Source organism: Marmota flaviventris, chromosome 4 (genome assembly GCF_047511675.1).
Source record: "Marmota flaviventris isolate mMarFla1 chromosome 4, mMarFla1.hap1, whole genome shotgun sequence".
Classification (NCBI taxonomy): Eukaryota; Metazoa; Chordata; class Mammalia; order Rodentia; family Sciuridae; genus Marmota; species Marmota flaviventris.
This window is the reverse complement of record NC_092501.1, coordinates 51,856,113-51,879,149: the sequence shown is the minus strand read 5'-3', so window position 1 is coordinate 51,879,149 and position 23,037 is coordinate 51,856,113. Positions and strand designations below refer to the sequence as shown.

The 23,037-nt window shown below is 56.8% G+C and overlaps 1 protein-coding gene across 2 annotated transcripts; it reads left to right on the top strand.

Moving 5' to 3' along the window:
* Positions 1–427: 427 nt before the first annotated feature.
* Cdh23 (cadherin related 23) lies at positions 428–22,841 on the top strand. Of its 2 annotated transcripts, XM_071611188.1 has the most exons (24): positions 428–628; positions 1,193–1,396; positions 3,509–3,967; positions 7,036–7,152; positions 8,107–8,331; positions 8,895–9,064; positions 9,260–9,397; positions 10,297–10,416; positions 12,429–12,606; positions 12,729–12,940; positions 15,001–15,192; positions 15,326–15,439; positions 16,233–16,362; positions 16,456–16,707; positions 16,785–16,946; positions 18,248–18,504; positions 18,862–18,959; positions 19,333–19,453; positions 19,535–19,614; positions 19,705–19,745; positions 19,846–19,906; positions 20,361–20,490; positions 20,582–20,704; positions 21,842–22,841. In XM_071611188.1, exons 1-24 carry the CDS (start codon positions 568–570, stop codon positions 22,166–22,168), a joined length of 3,972 nt encoding a protein of 1,323 aa, XP_071467289.1. In that variant the 5' UTR covers positions 428–567; the 3' UTR covers positions 22,169–22,841. The 2 variants fall into 2 exon arrangements, with proteins under 2 accessions (XP_071467289.1, XP_071467290.1); XM_071611189.1 differs by lacking the exons at positions 428–628; positions 1,193–1,396 and adding an exon at positions 1,915–1,933.
* The last annotated feature ends 196 nt before the right edge of the window (positions 22,842–23,037 follow it).

Below are 23,037 nucleotides of genomic sequence, written 5' to 3'. Positions count from 1 at the left end.
ATGTCTGTCAAGGCATCTCGTGGGGTTAGGGTGTGCACAGATATGCAGGGGTGTGCCAGATGTGCCCACCTGAGAAGGCAGACGCCGCACGCCTGGGAATCCCGGCCCTGGTCTGCTGCGCACGCTCACGCCCGTCGACGGGGCCCACATGCAGTCAGCTGCTCTAGATTTGTTGGGGCAGAGGGGCCCACACTCAGGGAGGGGACAAGGGCGCCCCAGACCCTCCGTGGAGTGGCCAGTCTCAGAGGCTGCTGGGAAGCCCGCGGCTGGGCTCGCTCACGCTCTGTGTTCTCTCCCAGCAGGGCTTTGAGGCCGCTCCCCAGGCATCTGCGTTCAGTCTGCCAAGGCTGCCGCAGGCCCGCCCGCCCGGGCCTCCCCACCCTGTCCGCCTCACCTCCCTCCCCTCTCATCCATTGTCAGCCATGGCTCACGGGGTCAGGGGCCGGGGAGCGGGGAGGGGGGACCCTGTTGACCTGCGGTGACTCCTTTCCTCCTGGCCCAGGGACCCCCCTCACGGTGCTCAATGGGCCCATCCTGGCCCTGGACGCGGACCAGGATGAGTATGCCATGGTCACCTACCAGCTGCTGGGCCCCCAGAGTGGCCTCTTTGACATCGACAACAATACGGGTGAGGCCTGGGCCCCGCCCCGGCTTCCCGCTGGGGCTCTGGGGTGGACGGGCCCCGCTGCTAGATCTGGGGCCTCCTGCTCAGATCCAGGTCGATCCAGGTCGCCCACCGGGACCCGTTCCTCACAGCCCACATCCCCGTAGTGCAGCTGGTCGAGGCCACCCAGGGGCCAGGCAGGGGGACCAGAAGGAAGCTGGAACGTCCTGGTGCCCAAACTCTCAGCCTGAGTGCTGAGCCCCAGCCCCGCCCTTCACCTCCCAGGACCTGGGTCACACAGGAGCCACCAAAGCAGCTGCCCCATCCTCTGCCCAGACCAGCTCCCAGAAACCATGTCCCGTTGGCCTCATCTGGGACGGAAGGCCAATGGGTGACAGATACCCACCCCAATGGAGCGGGTCCATCCTGTCCCGGGTCAGTCTTCCAGGCTGGACTCTTGCAGGCACAGAGGGTACCCGTGAGCCACAGAGGACCACACAGGTGGCTGCGTCTGGGGAAGAAAGCCACTGGGACATCTTCTCTGCTCTCTTCATCTCTGTCCCCACTGCGCTCCTTCCCCTGCACCAGGTGTGGTGACCGTGAGGTCAGGTGTCCTCATTGACCGGGAGGCCTTCTCCCCCCCTGTCCTGGAGCTGCTGCTGCTAGCCGAGGACATAGGGCTGCTCAATGGCACGGCCAACCTGCTCGTCACCATCCTGGATGACAACGACAACTGGCCCACCTTCAGCCCCGCCACCCTCACTGCCCACCTGCTGGAGAACTGCCCACCAGGTGAGCACAAGACAGACCCCCTCCCCTGGTCCCTGCCAGGAGGGTCGGGGTCACTGGGGGTGGGAGGTCCAGGTGGATACAGGGTTTACCCCCAGTGGGGGAGGGATGAGCTGCATGTGATTGGGGAACCCAACCCCTGCACTCCCTTCTCCGAACCTCAGCTTTTTGTTGTTCTTATTGCTGGGGACCACACCCAGGGCCTTGCACATGCTGAGCCCGTGCGCTACCACTGAGCTGCACCCCCATAGTCCATACTATATTCCCAAAAAGACCCTAAGTATATTCCATCTGTGTTCATGGTAGGAAAGTCTGGGTATCTTAATGTCAAAATAGGATCAGTGTATTTCCATCACAATCAGAATTTCATTTTGGGGGGATAAATTTGGTTCTAAAGTTTATCTGGAAGAATAAGAAATTTTCAAAGTATACTAAAGCCAGATTTGCTCTACCAGATATGAGACATTACGGAGCTACAGTATTTAAAACCATGTGGTATGAACACAAGACTGGGCTGGAGTAGCCCCCAAACAGACAATGGTACGTTAAAGTATATAGTATTATGGGACTTAAAAATAGGAAACCAATGGAGAAAGCTATTTAGTGAGGAAAAAAATTATTATCTAGTATTTTAGATTATATAATCTACATGTAATCTAATTACATATGATTTAATGGTATAGAATCTCACCTCATATCAGACACCAAAATAAAACTTAGACATTCTAAAACGTATGTAGAAGAGTAGAAAATGCTAAAAACTAAAAGAAGAAAATTGGGTAAGTATTTATCTGGTTTCTGGGTACAAAGGTTTCTAAGCATAAAAGAAACAGAAGACAGCTGGGTGCTCACTCCTATAATCCCAGCAGCATGGGAGGCTGAGGCAGGAGGATCACTAGTTCAAAGCCAGCCTCAGCAAAAGTGAGGTGCTAAGCAACTCAGTGAGACCTTGTCTCTAAATAAAATTAAAAAAAATAGGGCTGGAGATGTGGCTCAGTGGTCAAGTGTCCCTGAATTCAATCCCTGGTGCCCCCCCCCAAAAAAAGAACTAAAAAAAAAAAAAAACCATTAAATTTCAATGCATTAGAAAAACCTTCTCGGGACTAGGGGTGAAGCTTGGTGGTAGAGCTTGTGCTTAGCATGTGCAAGGCCCTGGGTTCCAATCCCAGCCCCACAAAAAAAAAAAAAAATAAACTTCTTTAAACTTCTATTTACGTTAAACAATGATGACCAATACTGTAACTGAGTAAAAAGTAACTGAGAAAAAGATATTTGTCATAAGTAACAAACAGAGAAAAAGTTTTTTGTCCCGAGTTACTGTATCAGTCAGCTTTCGTTATTATAACAAAAAGTCTGAGATGATCAACTTAAAAAAAGGGAAGATTCATTTGGGCCAACAGTCTTTGAGGTTTCAGTTCATGGTCAGTCAGCCCCATCGCTTTTGGCCCTGAGGTGAGACAGAGCGTCAGAGCAGAGCAAGCTGCCCACCTTGTGGTGTCCAGGAAACAAAGCAGTGGTGCCAGGGTCCCACTAGCCTCTTCTAGGGCACACTCCCATGTGACTGGAAGACCCCAGCTAGGCCCCACCTTCTAATAGTGCCCTGGGCTGAGAATCGGGCCTCTAGCCCGTGCCTCTGAGGGACCTGTACACATGCCACAGAGGTTTTCATAACTGTGTACAGTGATTTGTATAAATTGACAGAAATGGGCAGAAGGCAAAAAGCAGACGCTTTTCAGAAGGTACAACTGACATTAAATTATAAAATATTGCCTAATTAAAGAATGTAGGAGCAGGTGCGGTGCACACTTGTCATCCCAATCCCAATGACTAAGGCAGGAGGATCCCAAGTTCAAAGCCAGCCTCAGCAACTCAGCAAGACCCTGGCTCAAAACAGAATAAGCAGGGCTGGGGGTGTGGCTCAGTGGTAAAGCACCCCTGGGTACAAGCCCCAGTACCAAAAATATATATTTTTATATAAAATTACAAACATAAAAAATTTTTAAAAAATAAATGCTGGAAAAATTGCGGTGAGAAGGAGTCCCTGGTGCACCGCAGTAAAGGGGTGCTGGCCTGGTCTTGCTGGGGGTCTCATGCTCGCTACTCCTCCCCCCACAGGATTCTCGGTCCTTCAAGTCACAGCCACAGACGAGGACAGTGGCCTCAACGGAGAGCTTGTCTACCGGATAGAAGCCGGGGCCCAGGACCGCTTCCTCATCCATCCCGTCACTGGGGTCATCCGAGTGGGCAATGCCACCATCGACAGGGAGGAACAGGAAGCCTACAGGCTGACGGTGGTGGCCACCGACCGGGGCACTGTCCCTCTCTCGGGCACAGCCATCATCACCATCCTGATCGATGACATCAATGACTCCCGCCCCGAGTTCCTCAACCCCATCCAGACGGTGAGCGTGCTGGAGTCGGCAGAGCCAGGCTCTGTCATTGCCAACGTCACCGCCATCGACCTGGACCTCAACCCAAAGCTGGAGTACCACATCATTGACATCGTGGCCAAGGATGACACCGACCGCCTGGTGCCCAACCAGGAGGATGCCTTCGCCGTGAATATCAACACAGGTACAGGGCCTCCCCCTCCCCTCCAACTCCTGCCCAGACTCTTGCTCCCTGCTTCCTTCCTTTATTCTTCCCACACAGTTCCTTCTATTCTCCTTTCTCCCTGTTAATATTGTATTCTTCTCTCTCTTTCTCCCTCCCCCTTCCTCCTCCCTCAAGCAGCATCTCTGTCCCTCCTGGCTCTGTCACTCTGCAGTATTGCACAAGAGTGCCCTTCTCACCACATCCATGCCAGCACTCCGTATTGTAGAATGTTTGTGTTTTAAAGGAAAATGGCACCTTGTTTTAATATGCTTTTCTTTACTAACTAGGTTCAAACCAATGCTTTCTTCCCACGTACACTGGCCATTTAAATTTGTAAGCTACATCCATTGGTACTGTTAACGATTTTTTTATACTGTCACGAAACAAAGGGGACTGCAGCTTATCTTTCACCATTGACGCAGCTTAGCACAATTGGATTGTGCCACTTCCCCAACAGCTTGGTGTTTTGGCTTCTCTACCAGTTAGAGAAGGGACATGGATATTCCAAAGCACATTTCTCGGAAGGGCCACAGGAGTGACAAAAAATTAACATGGCTGTGACGGAAGGCTAAAAAATTCATTGTTATTCAGAGAAACGTGCAGGGACTCGGCAGTGAGACATTTTCCACGTGTGAAGTATCTCCATAGCAGACATAAGGATCCTGGGCGATGTGGATGTTGGTATAGTGTGGGAACATTGGAACCCTCGTGCATTACTCTAGAAGCTGGGACTGATTCCACCATCAGGACAATCCAGCATGAGGTCCACTAAGACCCCCGGACCTACCATATGTCCCAGAGAAATCCTCAGGGCAATCATGGCACTGCCTGTGGGTGTTACAGCAGTGTCAGTGGTGCTAGTGGGACTCAAAGGCCACGCAAGTATCCATCCCTAAGAGCCTAGAGAGTAAAAAGCAGTGGGTCCGTGGGGTGCCATGCAGTTGAGCAGACACGCAGCACCGTGGGTGGATCTACAGCAGTCACAGAAAGAGCAAGGGTGAGAGAGATACCACTGTAGCATTTGCATTAATGTCTTTAAAAACATCACATGGTTTTCATGTGATTTTAAAATAAAAATGCAGGCGAGTACATCGCTGTGATTACGGAAGGAGACTGAGGGAGTGGGGTACTAAAGAGAGAGGGGCCAGAGGTCACAGCGTGCCATAGCCAGAGTGCAGTCACCTCCGTCTGGATGGGGGCCCAAAGGACGAGAAGGAGAGCGATCCATGCCAGAAGCCGCCCAGGCCCGGGTCCTGGCCCCCTGGCCCCCTGGCCCCCGGCTCAGGACCATGGAGAGCCGCCGTGCCCTGCTCTCCTGCCGTTCTCTGTCCTCCCTCCTCCTACTGACTCTCTTCTCTCTATTTTTCTTTCCAGTGTCTTCTCTGCCCTTTGCCTCCTGCTCTTCCACCTCACTGGCTCCCCCTCCCCCTCTTGCCGGAGCCTGGCCCCAGGCTGTCCACTCCTCGGGCTCCCACCTGCTCCTCCGCTCTCCTGGCCCTCCCCTCTCCCTGCACAGCCCTGTCCCTCCTGCCCTGGTCGGCTCTGAGCCCCCTGCCGCACCCTGCTCCGCTCCCTCCCTCCCGTGTCCCCTGAACTAACTGACTTAACCCTCTTCTCTCCCACGGCTGGCAGGCCCGCAGGTTTGAGCTCTGTCTCTGTCACTTCCCACCTCATCTCCTCTCTGCTCCACCCATTGTCCTCCTCCATGCCCACCGCACCCCACCACCCCTCCTGCCCTGGGGGGCCGGGCCAGGCCGTGGCCCAGCCTTTGCAGACTGAATGCAGCTGCCCTCTCCCCATCCTCGCTCCCCAGCCTGGGGGACGGGGAGCGAGAGTAGGAAGAGGAGGAGGAGGAGGAGGCGGCAGCCCAGGGTAAGTGACGGCCCCCATGGCTGGGGACCCATGGAGGACAGAAGCCCAGCCAGGGGGTCCGCCAAGGGGGAAGGGAGCCCGAGACCCCAGCGCCTGAGGAGGAGAGGGGTCCTCAGCCTAATGGAGGAGGGAGGAGCCGCCAGGCCCGCAGCAGGCAGGAGAAGACAGACCCCCCAGGGGCAGCACTGAGACCGCCAAACTAGGTCTGTCCAGACAAGCCCACAGTTCTGGAGGGTTCTTCTCTGGTCAGGGAGTAGGCGGGGACTCTGGGAGGCAGTGGGTAGAAGAGAAGGAACCGGATTGCTGATTTTTATTTAATTAATTTATTTATTTGGTTCTGGGGATTGAACCCAATGGCATTTAACTACTGAGCCACATCCCGGCCCATTTGGTATTTTATTTAGAGACAGGGTCTTGCTGAGTTGCTTAGGGCCTTGCTAAGTTGCTGAGGCTGGCCTTGAACTGGTGATCCTCCTGCCTCAGCCTCCTGAGCTGCTGGGATCATAGGCGTGCACCACTGGGCCCAGCTCGCTTGCTGATACTAATGTGATGTCAACCTTCTTGTCCTGCAATCAGCCCAGTTCACACCGCCTTAATCATTAAGACAAAGGGCCCATCCCACCATGTGGTCACCTTCAGGGACCCTCCTCATGGCTTTTTAGCTGCCATGACCTTCCTTTATACCTGATCTCCCTGGAACATATGAATTTTTAAAATTGTGACCAAAACGCACATAAAATTGACCGCCTGAGCCATTTGAAGTATGCAGTGTGATAGTGTTAAGGGCGTTCATGTCGTTGTGGATTATAAGTATTTTTAAACAAAATTACCTAGCACTTTCTATAAGCTGGGTGCAGGCCTGAGTACTTTGTAAATGGAAATTTAACTTTTCCGATCCTCAAAATAACCCTGTATGGTAGGTGCTGGAATTTCCCCCTTTTGCGTGTGAGGAAACGGAAGTGCAGAGAGGTTAAGTAACCTACGGAGGTCGCCTGGCTAGTAAGCATTAAGTGGGGGGCAAGTCCCCAAGGGTGGACCGTCCCAGCCACAAGTCCTAGGTCCACCGAGGACTACTGCCCTCTTTAGGGACTGGAGGGGTTGGCCAGGAGCACCCCGGGAGGCCCAGATTTTAGGGGGTTCCCCTCCAACTGAACCTGACCTGGTCTGGTCCACAGGGTCTGTGATGGTAAAATCCCCCCTCAACCGGGAGCTGGTTGCCACGTATGAGGTCACTCTCTCAGTGATTGACAATGCCAGTGACCTCCCAGAGCGCTCCGTCAGCGTGCCAAATGGTAAGGTTTCTCTGCTGGGATCCCTCCATGGTGGCTCAGAGCCATTCAGGGCTGCAGTGGGGCAAGAAGAGGCACAGGCCTGGCCCCAAGGGGGACCAACAGGACTCGCCCGAGGGCTGCAGGGGGTTGGTGGCACTGGGGCCGTGGAAGGTGGCGGCCAGGTGAGGCTGGACTCATGTGGAATCCTCGCTCCCAGGCTCCAGGGGGAAGGATGCTTGGAGCCTGGAAGGGGACTGAGAAAGGAGGAGTAGCTGTCGGGTGTGGCTAGATGCCCCACAGGAACCTCACGATCTGATAGGAAGCTGTGGGGTCCCCACAGAGGAAGCCAAGAGCACAGGAAGGTGACTGGAGGCCACAGACACTGCACTGGGGCTCCAGGCACCGAGATAGGGAAACGCGGGCAGGGGCTACTGTGGTCTGCACCTGAGACGTGGCCGGGAGGGGGCTGCGGAGCCATGAGGCAGGGACACTGCTGGGGTGAGGAGTTAGACCCAGCAGATGTTGGCTGCTTATCTTCACAGCCCAGAAGCCCGACTTTTCCGGAAGGAAGGGCAGACTTGGTCATCTCTTACGTGTCCCAAGCTGGCAGGGTTGCGGGTGTGGCCTGGGGTTAGAGAGGGCACGACTCGCGTGGGGTGTGGCAAGGGTCTCCAAGACCACCTTAGTCCCGTCTCCCCGAATAGGTCAGGAAACTCAGCAGGGGCCGAGGGCTCACCGAGGCCTCACCAAGGCCATCTGGCCAGTTAGTAGAACACAAGCCCCTTCCCCTTATGGAAGGGTGAGTCCAGACCAGAGGACAGGGTCACATGTCACAGCCTGAGGCCTGAGTCCCTCTTCAAGGAGTCCCCAGAGGGCTGTGGGATGCCGCCACCCTCTCTGGCTTAGCTGAGGCTCAGGAAGGTCTGGTCTGGCCATGTGCCCCTCCCCTCCCCCTCACCCCTGCCCGCACCCCAGCCAAGCTGACGGTCAACATCCTGGACGTCAATGACAACACGCCCCAGTTCAAGCCCTTCGGGATCACCTACTACACAGAGCGGATCCTGGAGGGGGCCACCCCAGGCACCACGCTCATCGCCGTGGCAGCCGTGGACCCTGACAAGGGCCTCAACGGACTGATCACCTATGCCCTGCTGGACCTCATGCCCCCAGGCTACGTCCAGCTGGAAGACGCCTCAGCTGGTAGGTGGGCATCGGCCTGCGGAGGGCTGGGGACATATGTGTCTGTGCCCGCTCAGCCTCCCAGCAGGACGGTGGCCTGCTTATCACCCTCCAAGTTGGGACCCCTGGGCCTCGGGGCTGGGCCAGACCCAAGATGGCCGAGCTTCATTCACTCCCAGATGCCCAACATGAAGGACAGAGTGCCCAGTCCTGGGGAATGGAGGTTCCCTGGTGTCTGCTGGAACCTGTCACACCCCATCCCCTCTCTGTCACACCCACCACCATCTCGGCCACCCAACCTCCTGCTTATCAGCGTCACTTGGAAGCAGGAAAGCCCAGAGGACGAGTTTCAGAGGAGGCCCTGGGATTGGTGACGTGCATCCATTGCTTGTGAGGTCTTTCCTTGCCTCTCGGGTGACAACAGCCCCTCTTAGCCTTCTGGGTCACCACGGGGCAGTGTTGCCTGCTCATCCTCCTCCTAATGGGGCCACATCTGACCCTCAGAGTCGCAGATCCTTCTCCTCACACTTTAGAGAGTGGCTGTGAGGAGTGGCCAAAATTGGCAGCAGATGCCTGTTTCTCAGGGAAGGTCATTGCCAACCGGACAGTGGACTATGAGGAAGTGCACTGGCTCAACTTCACAGTGAGGGCCTCAGACAATGGGTCCCCGCCCCGGGCAGCTGAGATTCCTGTCTACCTGGAGATTGTGGACATCAATGACAACAACCCCATCTTTGACCAGCCCTCCTACCAGGTCGGTGGCCAGGCCATCAGGCTGGGCCTGGACCTGTTCCTGGGGGTCCTTGTGCACCTTCCACTCCCACCTCACTGGCTCCTAAGGTCCCCGGGAGTGCTCAGCACATAAGCCACTGGGTGCCCTGGGTCCCCTGCACGGGTGAGTCCCTGGCAGGACGTGGGCTCTGGGCCAACCGTGGTCTGCTCTCTCCAGGAGGCCGTCTTGGAGGATGTGCCTGTGGGCACCGTCATCCTGACAGTCACTGCCACTGACGCCGACTCGGGCAACTTTGCCCTCATCGAGTACAGCCTGGGGGATGGCGAGGGCACGTTTGCCATCAACCCCTCCACGGTGAGCGTGCGCTGGGGGCCTGGGCTCTGCAGTGGGCAGGCCCTGCATCCGAGGCTGAGAACCCCCTGGGGGACTGCAGGCATCCCCCTGTTGCAGAGCACTGCCCCTGGACAGCTGTAACCTCAGAGGCTCTTTAGCCAAGTCAGCAAACTCTTCCTCGAGTGCCAGACATCCTGTCGGCTGGCCTTTCTGTCCCAGCGGATGTGGAAGGAAGTGGCCCAGGTCTGTAGGAACCAACCCTTCATGGGTCGAGGACTTCTGAGATGTGTCCTCACCAGAAAAAGAAACCTGAAAGTCCACGGGACTGCCTTTTGAGACTGTCCAAAGACAGGCCTGGGAGAGTGGTCACTGTTGAGTGCCTACTGTGTGCATAGCCCTATACTCAGTGCGGAGGTAGGGGAGATACCCCGAAGGGTAGATCCCCCCGTGTTCCCGTGAGTCTCAGACCTGTGGGGGAGCAGAAACTTGGGAGAAAGGTGGATTCAAACGTGGCACATTGAGTCAAAAGCTGCCCTTGTCAGAGGGGGGAGGGAGCCCTGAGGCCCAGGAATGGCTGGTCAGCTGGCCCCTCCCCAGAAGCTGGCCTTCCCCCTGCCTCTGCCTCCCACATGCTGCGTTTCCCTAGGGTTTACCATGCCCGGGGTGGATGGTCAGATTGTGCTCTGGCCTGACACCAAAAACAGTGACTGTTTTGGAATACCTACTCCACGCCAGGACCTGGTCAGGCAGTTGGCTGTAGCCTGGACGGGTCATTTAATCTCAGGTGGATTGGGGTAGTAAGGGCAAAAAGAGCCACTAGAATGGGACTTCCCAGGAGGCAGAGTCCAAAACAGCATCTGGCCATAGTAGGTCCATCTGTTAGATGGACGAAGGACCTGAAGCCACCCTCCCCCTGCTAGGGTGACATCTATGTGCTGTCCCCTCTGGACCGGGAGAAGAAGGACCACTATATCCTGACTGCCTTGGCCAAAGACAACCCTGGGGATGTAGCCAGCAACCGTCGAGAAAATTCCGTGCAGGTGAGGGGACCCACCGAAGCCAGGTTCGCCAGGGGCTGGGATTGTGGAGGCAGCAAGAAAAGCCTGGGTGGGTTACAATGACTACGGCCTAAGATGACGGGGACTCTAAGAGAAATCCCTGTGCCAGACTGCTGCTGAGGTGGCTAAACACGCCCGAGAGTGGCCTACGGTTCCACGTGACCCAGTGTCTCCACAGTGTCCCATTGAAAGGTACACCATCCAGCCACCAAAAATAATTATAAAGTCGTCACCTTTACAAATGACTCTTAAATGACTCCTTTGAGAGAGCTTTATCAAGTGACTGATTAGAGGAATGATTCCTTTAATGAGGAATCAAATTCACAACCCCCACTGGACATGGTGGCAAGTACCAGTCATCCCAGCACTGAGGGGGCTGAGGCAGGAGGATCACTTGAGTCCAGGAGTTTGAGGCCAGCCTAGTGAGAACTTGTCTCAAAATAATAATAATAATAATAATATTATTATTATTATTATTATTATTATTATTATTATTATTATAACAACAACAACAATCCCATTCTAGTTCTATAGGGTCCTCACAGTGGCTCTCAGGCCAGTGTCTCACCTCTTGAGTGGTCTCTCCCCTTTTGTACCCAAAGTCTCCAGCCATGAGCCTTTTGCTTTCTCTTTACCCTATTCTGCTTTCTAAAGCTCTTTTTGATTTTGGGGCTTTTTTTTTTTTTCCCCAGTACTAGGGATAGAACCCAGGGGTGCTCTACCACTGAGCTATACTACCAGCCCTTTTAATTTGAGAAAGGGTTTCAGTAAGTTGCCCAGGCTGGCCTCAAACTTGTGATCCTCCTGCCTCAGCCTCCCGAATGGCTGGTATTACAAGCTGCTGAGCCTGCTGCAGGCCTGTCTTTCTGTACTTGATCTTCTGCTTCTCCCTCTCGCTAGCCTAATTATGCAAAGGAAACTCTCCAAAAGGGGTGGAGAGGTGAGACGCTGGATGAGCCAAGACAAATTCTTTCTTGCAGGTTGAGGGACAGAGCTGGGAGCACACACACATAGCTGGATCTTGTCCCTGTCACACACACACATGTACCACGTAGAGAAAAGCACAAACTTTGGAGGAGACCAAGGTCTCGCTAGCTGAGACACCACACTTGTCCACGAACCTGAACTTTAGTGGTCACATCTGCAAAGGAGGCAGCAGAGGTGGCGATGAGGAATCTGGGTGATGAGGTGGTTGGAAAGGCTTTGTGCACTGAAGGCTGATCTTCCAAATCCCTGTCCTGCAGGGCTCTGATGCCAGTGCAGCTGGGCAGGGTCCTGGCCCTGGGGAGGAGGGGCCTGCTATGTCTGTAGGACCTGCCCTGGGCTGTGGGGTCTGCAGGGGAAGCCAAGAGCAGATGCAAATCCCAGTCCAGGGGGGCCCCAGGAGCTGGGCACAGTGGCGCACGCCTGGAACTCCAGCCGCTCAGGAGGCTGAGGCAGGAAGATCATGAGTTCAAAGCCAGCTGTAGCAACTTAGCGGGGCGCTAAGCAATTCAGTGAGACCCCGTCTCTAAATAAAACATAAAAAGGGCTGGGGATGGGGCTCAGTGGTTCAGCACCCCTGACTTCAATCCCCAGCACACACACACACACAAAAAAGGCCCTAGGGAATGGAGGAAGCCCGCAATCTGGTATTAAGGTCCCGAGAACACAGCCAGACTTACAGGCGTCTGTAGGGAGTAGCAAGGGACCAGGTAGGAGGGGCGGGTGAGGGGTTCCTTCTCCAGGGCCCACGACAGACTGTTCTGGTTGCTAAGGGCTCCCTTGAGCCAGGCGCTCCACCGGCATCCAGCAGATGGCAGTGACCGGGAGAGAAACCGTGGTCCCTGGCACACAGCTGGGCAAACTGAGGCTCAGGGTTCAGTACATTGTCCAGAGGTGAACACATCAGAAGACGGTGCCTCCCTTCCTCACCTGCTTTATTCCTGGGTGACTGGGTCCCCCAAGGCAGCCCCGGATACTCCTGACCCTTGTCCTTGACCCCCCCCCCGCAGGTGATGATCCAAGTGCTGGACGTGAACGACTGCCGGCCGCGCTTCTCCAAGCCCCAGTTCAGCACCAGTGTGTATGAGAACGAGCCAGCAGGCACCTCGGTCATCACCATGATGGCCACCGACCAGGACGAGGGCTCCAATGGGCAGCTGGCCTACTCGCTCGAGGGCCCTGGCATGGGTACGGAGCCTGCCCTGGGTGCCCGTGGTGAATCGTGGGGTGGGAGGGGCCGGCCAGGAGGAGGGTGAGGACAGGAAGGCCAGTGGCCAGTCACACTCCTGCTCTCCTGCCCTGTCTGCCAGAGGCCTTCCATGTGGACATGGACTCGGGCCTGGTGACCACACAGCGGCCTCTGCAGTCCTACGAGAGGTTCAATCTGACTGTGGTGGCCACAGACGGGGGGCAGCCCCCACTCTGGGGCACCACCATGCTCCTGGTGGAGGTCATCGACGTCAATGACAACCGCCCCGTCTTCGTGCGCCCACCCAACGGCACCGTCCTGCACATCAGAGAGGTACTCCTGGCTTCCCGCACCCAGCCGGCTTGCTCCTCTTGCCATCAGGGCCTGGGCAGTGGAAGGGCCTTCATTGTTGGGGTGGGGGAGCAGGCCAGGCGAGAGCAGGCTTGCCCGGGCCACATAACGTAGCACTAAACAATGGTCAGACAGGTCAATCGTGTGGCTGTGCTAGCACGAGATCTTGGGGTCAAGTGGAATTCTGTTGTCTACCAGCCAAAGCACCTTGAGCAAGTGGCTTCTCTGAATCTTTTGGATCTGCAAATGGGACTAATGATAGCAAATGCCCCATTCTTACTCTGGTGTCTACAAAGGACAGTCCCCACTGCTGCCCGCTTCCCCGATCTTAAAATAAATGCACACTCCCCTTCCGTCTGGCTGGTCTCCTGTGATACTGAGTGCAGGCAGCCTGGAGTTGGCGCTGAGCAGCCAAATAAGGCACAGGGGAGACAGCGGAGGTTCTGGAATCCCTTGGTCTAAATGGCCGTGGGAAGGCAGGGGCAACCTTCCTTCATCTCTGTTCCTCCTGCCAACTCTGAAGCACCCAGGCCCAAAGTACACTGGTCGGGTGGGTACAGCTGGTGTGTTTGATTTGCTCTCTGCTCCCCAAACTTCAAGTCTCCACATCTCAAAGTCAGGGCTAAGACCATGTTGTTGCTGTCTCCTCTTTGAGGTCCCCCAGAAGAAAATATTCCCAGGGATGAGTTCTAGGAAACTGTGTGCTGTCACCTTGTGATTTGCTTTTACATTGTCTCTAGCATCACATCTGCAGTGATTGCTTTGCCCACTGGGGAGCTCAAAGTAATCGCCCACCTCACTGACGCTCCAGAGGCTAGGCACACTTCACCACGGCTCCCTCTTCCTGCTAACTTTTTTTTTTTTTTTTTGCTGGGGGCACTAGGGGTTGAACCAGGCCCACTCTACACTGAGCTACCTCTCCAGCCCTTTTCAATTTTTTTGAGACAGGGTCTCACTAAGTTGCTCAGGCTGGTCTCAAACTTGAGATCCTCCTGCCTCAGTCTCCCAAGTAGCTGGGATTGCAGGTGTGCACCACCACACCCAGACCAGCTTTTTTTAATCTAAAATTTTTAACTTGTTCAATCTTATATATTATTGTCAGCTGCTTCAAGTATGTGTGTGTGTGTAATAATTCAGGATAGAGATTAATAATCTAGTTATTTTCCACACTAAAGACCCTATTTACTAAGTTGTTCCCTTCGAGGGCTGTGTATTTGGGAAGACTTATGTCCCCTGAATAGCCTGAACGACCAGCATTTAAAAGTAATTATCTGTTGGTCACCCCACTTTTTATTAATCAGATGTAACTGCCACTTGGAACTTCTGATCGTCATGACTGAGATAAACAATGAAACCTTACCGAGTTGAGAATTTTTCCATTAAAAGCGAGGAGATACGCTCTTTTTCTCTGGCCGTGGGCGGCCTTCCCGTGGGTCACTGTGTGCTTTCAGTTAGGTCTTTGCTAAGCTAGACCTGCCTCAAGGAAATCTGGGGGAGCCTGAGGCTCAAAGAGCTGAAGTGGCACACCCAGGTTCCACAGCGAGTCGGTAGCAGGCTCCAGCCAGGTGGCCAATCTCTAGCTGCCATGTCACCCCGTCTGCATGTCCTCCATTTCCAGGTGCCCTTCTGGATGGATGCTGCTTCTCGGGGACACCCAAAGTTCCTGTGATCAGGGTAGCGCAGAGAGCAGGAGAGACGAGGGACACAGAGTGGCCATGGCCAAAGCCTTTGGATTCCCCTAAACCTTGGCAGGCAGTGGGCTGGCGGGGGATGGGAACTCCTAGAACGTGGTCACCTCAAGAAAGCTTGGAACAGCTGGGTCTCAGGCTAGACCCTAGTGGACAGTGGCCTCGGCTTGGGGAGATGGGAGAGAAATAACTGGCAGATGCTTAGAATCCTAGAGATCCCAGCCACCAGGCATGCCCCAAGGACGCTGGGAGGTGGCAATGACCTTTTGCTGTGACAGGATCAGCGCAAGAGCTTCGAGGGGGCCTGGGAGCTGGGGTTCTCGTGTCTATGTGCCCCCCTCCCATGCCCCGCAGGAGATCCCGCTGCACTCCAACGTGTACGAGGTGTACGCCACGGACAAGGACGAGGGCCTCAACGGGGCGGTGCGCTACAGCTTCCTGAAGACCGCGGGCAACCGCGACTGGGAGTTCTTCTCCATCGACCCCGTCAGTGGCCTCATCCAGACGGCCCAGCGCCTGGACCGTGAGAAGCAGGCGGTGTACAGTGTAAGACGCCAGGGCCCCGGCAGAATTTCTGGCTGTAGTGACTTGGGGGGAACTGTCTGGGGACAGCACCCGGGAGTCCTAAGCCACTCTCTTACGCCAGCCTTCCCCTCTGACTGTGCTCCTCTGCCCACAGCTCATCTTGGTAGCCAGCGACCTGGGCCAGCCGGTGCCATATGAGACCATGCAGCCGCTGCAAGTGGCCCTGGAGGACATTGATGACAACGAACCCCTCTTCGTGAGGCCTCCAGTGAGCTTGCCTGTCCCTCGTGGCAGTCACACACACTCCCCTGTGCACACTGATACACATTTGGCTACACATAGAAAATGTCTGTCTGCACGCTTTTCATAAAGGAACGGCTCTGCTCTGAGCAGCTGTGATGCTGTATTGAGCTATTACACTTCAAGGCACGAGCCAGAGGTCCAAAGTGGACAAAGAGCCAGGCACGGAGGAGCACGCCTGTATTCCCAGAGACTTGGGAGGCTGGGGCAGGAGGATAACAACTTAGAGGCCAACCTCAGCAACTTAGCAAGACCCTGTCTCAAAGTTAAAAATGAAAAAAGGCTGGGGAGGTAGCGTGCTGCCTGGAGTGTTCCATTCCCAGAAAACAGGTCAGGCAAATGCGCCTGATCACGGAGCTGATATCATGTGTGTGCATGCCCGGGCGTGAGCAGGAAGCATGAAAATCAGCTCTGACTTAGAGCAGGGACCCGGGCTGAGGGCCCTGGTGTGGACTCCATGACATGCACATGGAGATGAGGTGTCCCTGGAGCCTGTGTGTGTGCCCAGGAGTGTGTGCCTGCCCCCCCCATTCACTCACTCAGGTGCCAGGGACACTTCAGAGAACATGCCACGCCCAGCTCTGTCCTCATGGAGGGTGCCACTGGATGGCTCCCCGAGAGCAGGGCTCCTTCACCACAGTGCCACTCATCCCATGAGGCCTGGGCCGTATGGCTCAGTGCCCAGTCACTGCCCAGGGCCCTCTGGCTGGCGCTGGAAGGTCCCCTTTGGCTCCTGTGATGACGTCCTCCTCCCTCTGCAGAAAGGCCGCCCCCAGTACCAGCTGCTGACGGTGCCTGAGCACTCGCCACGCGGCACCCTCGTGGGCAACGTGACGGGCGCCGTGGACGCAGACGAGGGTCCCAACGCTGTCGTGTACTACTTCATAGCAGGTGGGGCCTGACCAGCCAGTGCCGCCGCCCCTGGGGCTGGAGATGACCCCAAAGCGCCCTCGCACCCTCACCCTGGCCTTGTCGCACCCTCAGCTGGCAACGAGGAGAAGAACTTCCGTCTGCAGCCCGACGGGCGCCTGCTGGTGCTGCGGGACCTGGACCGGGAGCGCGAGGCTGTTTTCTCCTTTATCGTCAAGGCCTCCAGCAACCGCAGCTGGACGCCTCCCCGCGGAGCCTCCCCGGCCCTCGACCTGGTGGCCGACCTCTCCCTGCAGGAGGTGCGCGTGGTGCTGGAGGACATCGACGACCAGCCGCCGCGTTTCACCAAGGCTGAGTACACTGCAGGTGCAGGGGCCGGAGCCGGGGCCCGAGGTTGCCGGTGGCCCCTCCCTGACACTCACGCCGCCTGCTGGTCCTTACAGGGGTGGCCACGGATGCCAAGGTGGGCTCCGAGCTGATCCAGGTGCTGGCCCTGGACGCGGACATCGGCAACAACAGCCTCGTCTTCTACGGCATCCTGGCCATCCACTACTTCCGGGCCCTCGCCAACGACTCCGAGGACGTGGGTCAGGTCTTCACCATGGGTAGGGGCCTGGGTGCTCGTGGGTGGCCCTCCAGCCACGACCTCTCAGTCACTGCATGGACTGGAGTCTGGGGAAATGGGGCCCGTGAGACCACCCAAGGACACAGGCAGCCCTGGCCGGTCATGTCAGCCCTTCTGTTCCCTAATCCATGCACCTGTTCACCTCTGCGTCTGCCCACCTGCTCGCTCTTGCTGCTTGTCCCGTCCATCATTCACTCATCCATTCTTGCATCCATCTGTCTGTCCTCTTCCCATTCCTGCCTCCTGCTTCCCATTCGTGCATCTGAAACTCATGTGTCGGGGCGCGGGCCAGGTACTGGGGAGATGGAAGTCGGAGGCCACACTTGGGAATATGCGTGTTTCCTTGTGCATTTGCCTGTGGATGGCGGAGACTCTGGGGCTGGTTTGGAAGGCGCCCCTGGGGTGGGCCCATTTCCTTCCACCACTTTGGCAGTCTCATCTGGATGTCAGGAGAATTCCTTGGCCTGGCCTCCGAGAATTGGTAGATCATCTTCTAGTGCCTCTTCCTGGCTCTGCAGTCCCCTACTGTCCTTGAGGGCCCTGGGAGCAGCCAGGCTGAGCTGCTTACCATCCCCTGAGCCAACCTTAGGTCTACCCTGGGCCTTTGACCCGTTTCCTGGAACGCCTCCTGACCCATGTCTGCCTTCAGCTGTGCCTCCCCACCCTCCAAGGTCTAGTTCACACGCCACCGCCTCCAGTTACATGAGGTGGCCACAGCACCTCATCAAGGATCGTCAAAGTCACGTACTTGTTATTTTTGGGCCCACACAGGCTGTAGATGTCTTGAACTTTTTTTTTCCTTTTTGGTACCCGGTTTGAACCCAAGGACACTGAACCCCTGAGCCACATCCCCAGCTCTTTTTTGTTTTATTTGCTCAGGGCCTCACTAAGTTGCTGAGGCTGATTTTGAACTCTCCAACGTCCTGCCTCAGTCTCCCAAGCCACCGGAATCACAGGCATGCACCACTGCACCCTGACAGCAGATGTTTTAATATGTTAGAGAATTTCAATTAAAACTTGGGGAATAGTTGAGAATAAGAGGATCTCACATTGAGAGTGGAAATGCCCAGTTTCTCTAGAAAGAGTGCTACTCGGGGCAGCCTGGGCTGTACACCCCATGACCTTGTCAGCAGAGCCAAGGGCCCTTCAGCTGGGCATTGCTCACTGCCCAGCTGGGCCCTCGAACTGCCTCCCTGGGCGTCTCCAGGCCCTTGACCCTTCCTAGGGGGCTCAGGAGCACTGGCTGGCCCCTGAGCTGTGCCGCCCCCGGGCTTTCCACAGGGAGCGTGGACGGCATCCTGCGCACCTTCGACCTCTTCATGGCCTACAGCCCTGGCTACTTTGTGGTGGACATTGTGGCCCGAGACCTGGCAGGCCACAATGACACGGCCATCATCGGCATCTACATCCTGAGGGATGACCAGCGTGTCAAGATCGTCATTAATGAGATCCCCGACCGCGTGCGAGGTTTCGAGGAGGAGTTCATCCGCCTGCTCGCCAACATCACTGGAGCCATTGTCAACACCGACGATGTGCAGGTGGCCCATGGGACCCACCTTGGGGCTGGGGACAGGTCACAAGGACCAGGGCATTGTGGCAAGGTCAGGAGCCCAAGAAGGGGTACGTGTGCTGCCCGAGTCGTTTCCCAGCGTGACTGGGAGGCTCCGGAGTTCTCCTGGGTCCCTGTACCTGCCGCCTTACCTGCTCCCCCCGGGGCTAATACATGGCACCTGCCCCGTGCGGTGGGCTGGTTGGCACCGAGCCTGGTCCTCAGTGAGCACTCAGTAGTGACAGGTCCACTGTAAGGTAGGGCAGGGAAGTCTCCTGCAAGAAGCCTGCCTATCCCCTCCCCTGGTCCTGCCAGGGTCCCCCGAGCAATGCTCCTTCTCCCCTAGTTTCACGTGGACAAGAAAGGCCGGGTCAACTTCGCGCAAACGGAGCTGCTTATCCACGTGGTGAACCGTGATACCAACCGCATCCTGGACGTGGACCGGTGGGTGGGGCCCGGGGAGGGGACTGGGAGGGGACTCATTGAAACACAGACACCTGACTGCCTGTGTGGGCTCTCCCCCAGACATGGGCAGGGCTAGGAAGAAGGACTCAGTTTGGGGGGTGCACAGAGCTCCCTTCCTGAGCCTGATGGGAGCCTCTGCCTATCGTGAAGGCCCAACAGAACCCCGTAGGAAGTCCCAGGGACCCTGTGAGAACCCCGGCTCCAAGGCAGGGGGGCTTCTGTCTTGCAAGGCTTCAGTGCACACAGGGTGATCATCTTCCGGGGGCTCAGGCAGAGCGGAGGAGACGGCAGGGGGCGGGTAAGGTCTTGGAGGGTGGCTGAGATGGGACTAAGGCCCCTGACCCTGGTCCAGGGTGATCCAGATGATCGATGAGAACAAGGAACAGCTGCGGAATCTCTTCCGGAACTACAACGTCCTGGACGTGCAGCCTGCCATCTCTGTCCGGCTGCCCGATGACATGTCTGCCCTGCAGGTACCCCATGGGCCCCGTCCTTCCCGGGGCCAGCTCTACCCCGGAGCCCACGGTTCAGGCCTGGCCTATTCTCCCCCACAGATGGCGATCATCGTCCTGGCCATCCTCCTCTTCCTGGCCGCCATGCTCTTCATCCTCATGAACTGGTACTATAGGACCGTGTGAGTGTCCCTGCGCCCAGCGACAGGCGGGGCTGTGGGTTCCAGGTGAGTCCAGCCTCCCTCATGGGCACTTCTCCTGCTTCTCTCCAGACACAAGAGGAAGCTCAAGGCCATTGTGGCTGGCTCTGCAGGTGAGTAGGGACAGGGGAGGACCTCTGGGTGTCCAGATTCCCCAGCCGCAGCTGGTTGGCTGCCCACCTCCCCTCCCAGCCCCAACCCTTCTACCTGCAGGGAATCGTGGCTTCATCGACATCATGGACATGCCCAACACCAACAAGTACTCCTTTGATGGGTGAGTCGGCCGGGCACTCTGAGCCTGCTGGGAACCAGGAAGGGAACATAGTCCCTGCAGCCTCCCAAGTGCTGGCTGAAACCTGGGCTGTGGGCGCCCCCTGGTGGGCTGATCACCGCTGTCTCTCCACCCTCAACTGCATGACTGAGTTTGGACTCCTGTCCGATGGCCCCTGCCCCACCCCACCCTGCATAGGGCAAGGATATAGGGGCAGAGACTTTGGGAACTGGGTCAAGAGTGAGATCTCCCCACCAAAGCTGACTGTGACTGACATCCGGCTCAAGCAGGATCCTAGGGTGGGAGGAACACCCACAGGTGCAGGGGCCACCTTGAAGGCATGGCGTTGAGAGACCAGGGAGATGGGCAGGTTCGTCTGGGAGGGCACCTGTCTAGCGCGCTCCCCTTGCTTGACCCCCCTCCCCTTGCTTGACCCCCCTCCACTCCCCAAATGCAGAGCCAACCCCGTGTGGCTAGACCCCTTCTGCCGGAACCTGGAGCTGGCCGCCCAGGCCGAGCACGAGGATGACCTGCCCGAGAACCTGAGTGAGATCGCCGACCTGTGGAACAGCCCCACCCGCACCCACGTGAGCCAGGGCGGGGGTGGCTGGCAGTGTGGAGAGCAGGGTGGAGAGGGCAGCAGCTACACCTCTCTGCCTGGGTGGCGTCTCCCTCTAGGGAACATTTGGGCGCGAGCCAGCAGCCGTCAAGCCTGACGATGACCGGTACCTGCGTGCTGCCATCCAGGAGTATGACAACATTGCCAAGCTGGGCCAGATCATTCGTGAGGGACCCATCAAGGTGAGCCCTCCCTGCACCCAGAGCCCCGGCTGAACCTGGACCTCATTCCAGAGGAAAGACGGAAAGCCTCAGATCTGCCACCCCCGGCCTCCACGGGGCCGGAACACCAGAAGGCCTAGGCACGGGGCCAACATAGAGCTGCCCTGACCTGCAGTGGCCTTGAGCATGACCCATGCAGCTTCTGGCTACTGTCCCCAGGTCGTGCTCCAAATCCTGGGATCCGAAACCTGTGCACCCCAGGCCCCCACAGGGGGTGAGCAGGTGGGGCAGACGTGGAGGGGCTTGGTGGGGGGTTAACCCTCTCCCTCCCCCAGGGCTCGCTGCTGAAGGTGGTCCTGGAGGATTACCTGCGGCTCAAAAAGCTCTTTGCACAGCGGATGGTGCAAAAAGCCTCCTCCTGCCACTCCTCCACCTCCGAGGTAGCTGGGTGGTAGGTGGGAGGGCAGGGAGCTGTGTGCCGTGCCCCACTCCTGGGGGTGCTCTCTCCTGCTACCTTGACGTCTCTGGAGCTCATCAGGGTGTGGGTCTAGCGGAAGTCAGCAAGGGGACTTCTACCTTCCGGGCTCTGGTGGGGGAGTCTTTCCCAGGGATGGTTGTGCTCTGAGGCAGTGAACCCCAAGACACCCTGGAGGGAGTGATGTCACTTTAAGAAACTGGTCATCAGGGTCAATAGGGCCCCGTGGACCTGAAGTGACTGTCAGTATTTACGAATTCAGACTAGAGCTAACCACAGTTTTCCAGCCGAGTGCACGCTGTCCCTTCAATAACCTGACCACTCTCCCCTCCTACTTCTGTGAACACGTACTACCTGGTCACTATCAGAGCTGGGCACGCAGGAACCAACCTGATAAGAAGCCCAGACACCACACCGTGTCACAGGATGTTTAAAGTGAGGACAGGCCTTTGAAGGTTTCCTCAAGGAGCCCATGTCCCCGAGCATGTGCCGAAGCATTTTAAATGACCACAGTGCCTCTACGCACCCAGTCTGGAGGGTGGTGGGAGGCCAAAGGCCAGCTGGGAGGCCCTGTGTGAGGCAGGGAGGGGCCTGGATGGCAGCCTCTGGGGCTCGGCCTCTCCTGCCTCTAGCATGGCCCTGAACTGTGGGAGCTGAGCCACTGGGGGCCTGGCCTCTTGCAGCTCATCCAGACGGAGCTGGAGGAGGAGCCTGGGGACCGCAGCCCGGGCCAGGGCAGCCTGCGCTTCCGCCACAAGCCAGCGGTGGAGCTCAAGGGGCCGGACGGGATCCCTGTGGTGCACGGCAGCACAGGCACACTGCTGGCCACCGACCTCAACAGCCTGCCAGAGGACGACCAGAAGGGCCTGGGCCGCTCGCTGGAGACGCTGACCGCCGCAGAGGCCACTGCCTTTGAGCGCAACGCCCGCACGGAATCCGCCAAATCCACACCCCTGCACAAGCTTCGAGATGTGATCATGGAGAGTCCCCTGGAGATCACGGAGCTGTGACCCATTCGGAAGACTTGCGGGTATGAGCAGCAGCCCCAACCGCTCGCTCCCTCCGGGGCAGCAGCCAGCACAAGGCCTGTCGGGGCCGGCACCACGTGGGCAGCCTCGGCTGGCCTCACAGCTGCTCAGATCCCACTCTGGCCAGACATTCATCCAGCATCTGATCTCTATCTTCATAAAATTTGTTATTTTTTTAAGAAAACCAAACAAAAATGCTAAGTATCTAAGGACAAGGTAAGGAGGGCCGCTGGGGCCCCCAGGAGTCTGGGGACTAGCTCAGCTGAGGCCACTGGGGGCTCCCTTTCTGCTCTACCCTGGCCATGTGCCAGGATGCCACAGCAAGAGTCCAGCCACAGGACAGAGACCCAGAGCGCAGCCCTGCTGGCCTGCCACGACTTCAAGTCCCACTGACTGCTGACCGTCTAGATCCGACAGATAAGAAGGTCAAGTTCAATAAGCATTCTCTCCATTTCACTGGCTTCCCAAATGTGCCCAGCATATAAAGAGAAATGACTGACATTCCCTCGGGTTCTGAATGTGGAGTGTGTGTGTGTGCTCCTTTTTTAAATTAAGTTATTCCCTCAGTATTTTTCCCCTTGGTTTTGTTGAACTGGAACTCACTGAAAAGTTTTTGGAATGGTCTGTTTAAAGGACTGGCAATACACTGGCTCTGGTAACCTCCCTGTGTGTGGCCTGAGATGGGGGTCACGGGTGAAGGGCAGGCCTGGGCTTCAAGTGCTCCCCAACCCACTGCTGGCCCTGGGACTTGGGGGGACCAAGTACCTTTCTTTAAATTTGAACCCACTTTGCTTTCTTTTCCTGGCCAAGGGTGCTGAAGGGACCAGGGGCGTGGAGCTCAGCAGAGACCA

Excerpts from the sequence above, each read along its gene's own strand:
- Cdh23 (XM_071611188.1), top strand. The coding sequence starts at position 568 with ATGGTCACCTACCAGCTGCTGGGCCCCCAGAGTGGCCTCTTTGACATC. Across the intron at positions 3,968-7,035 it reads CGCCGTGAATATCAACACAG|GGTCTGTGATGGTAAAATCC; the intron begins GTACAGGGCCTC and ends TCTGGTCCACAG. Across the intron at positions 19,615-19,704 it reads AACTGGTACTATAGGACCGT|ACACAAGAGGAAGCTCAAGG; the intron begins GTGAGTGTCCCT and ends GCTTCTCTCCAG.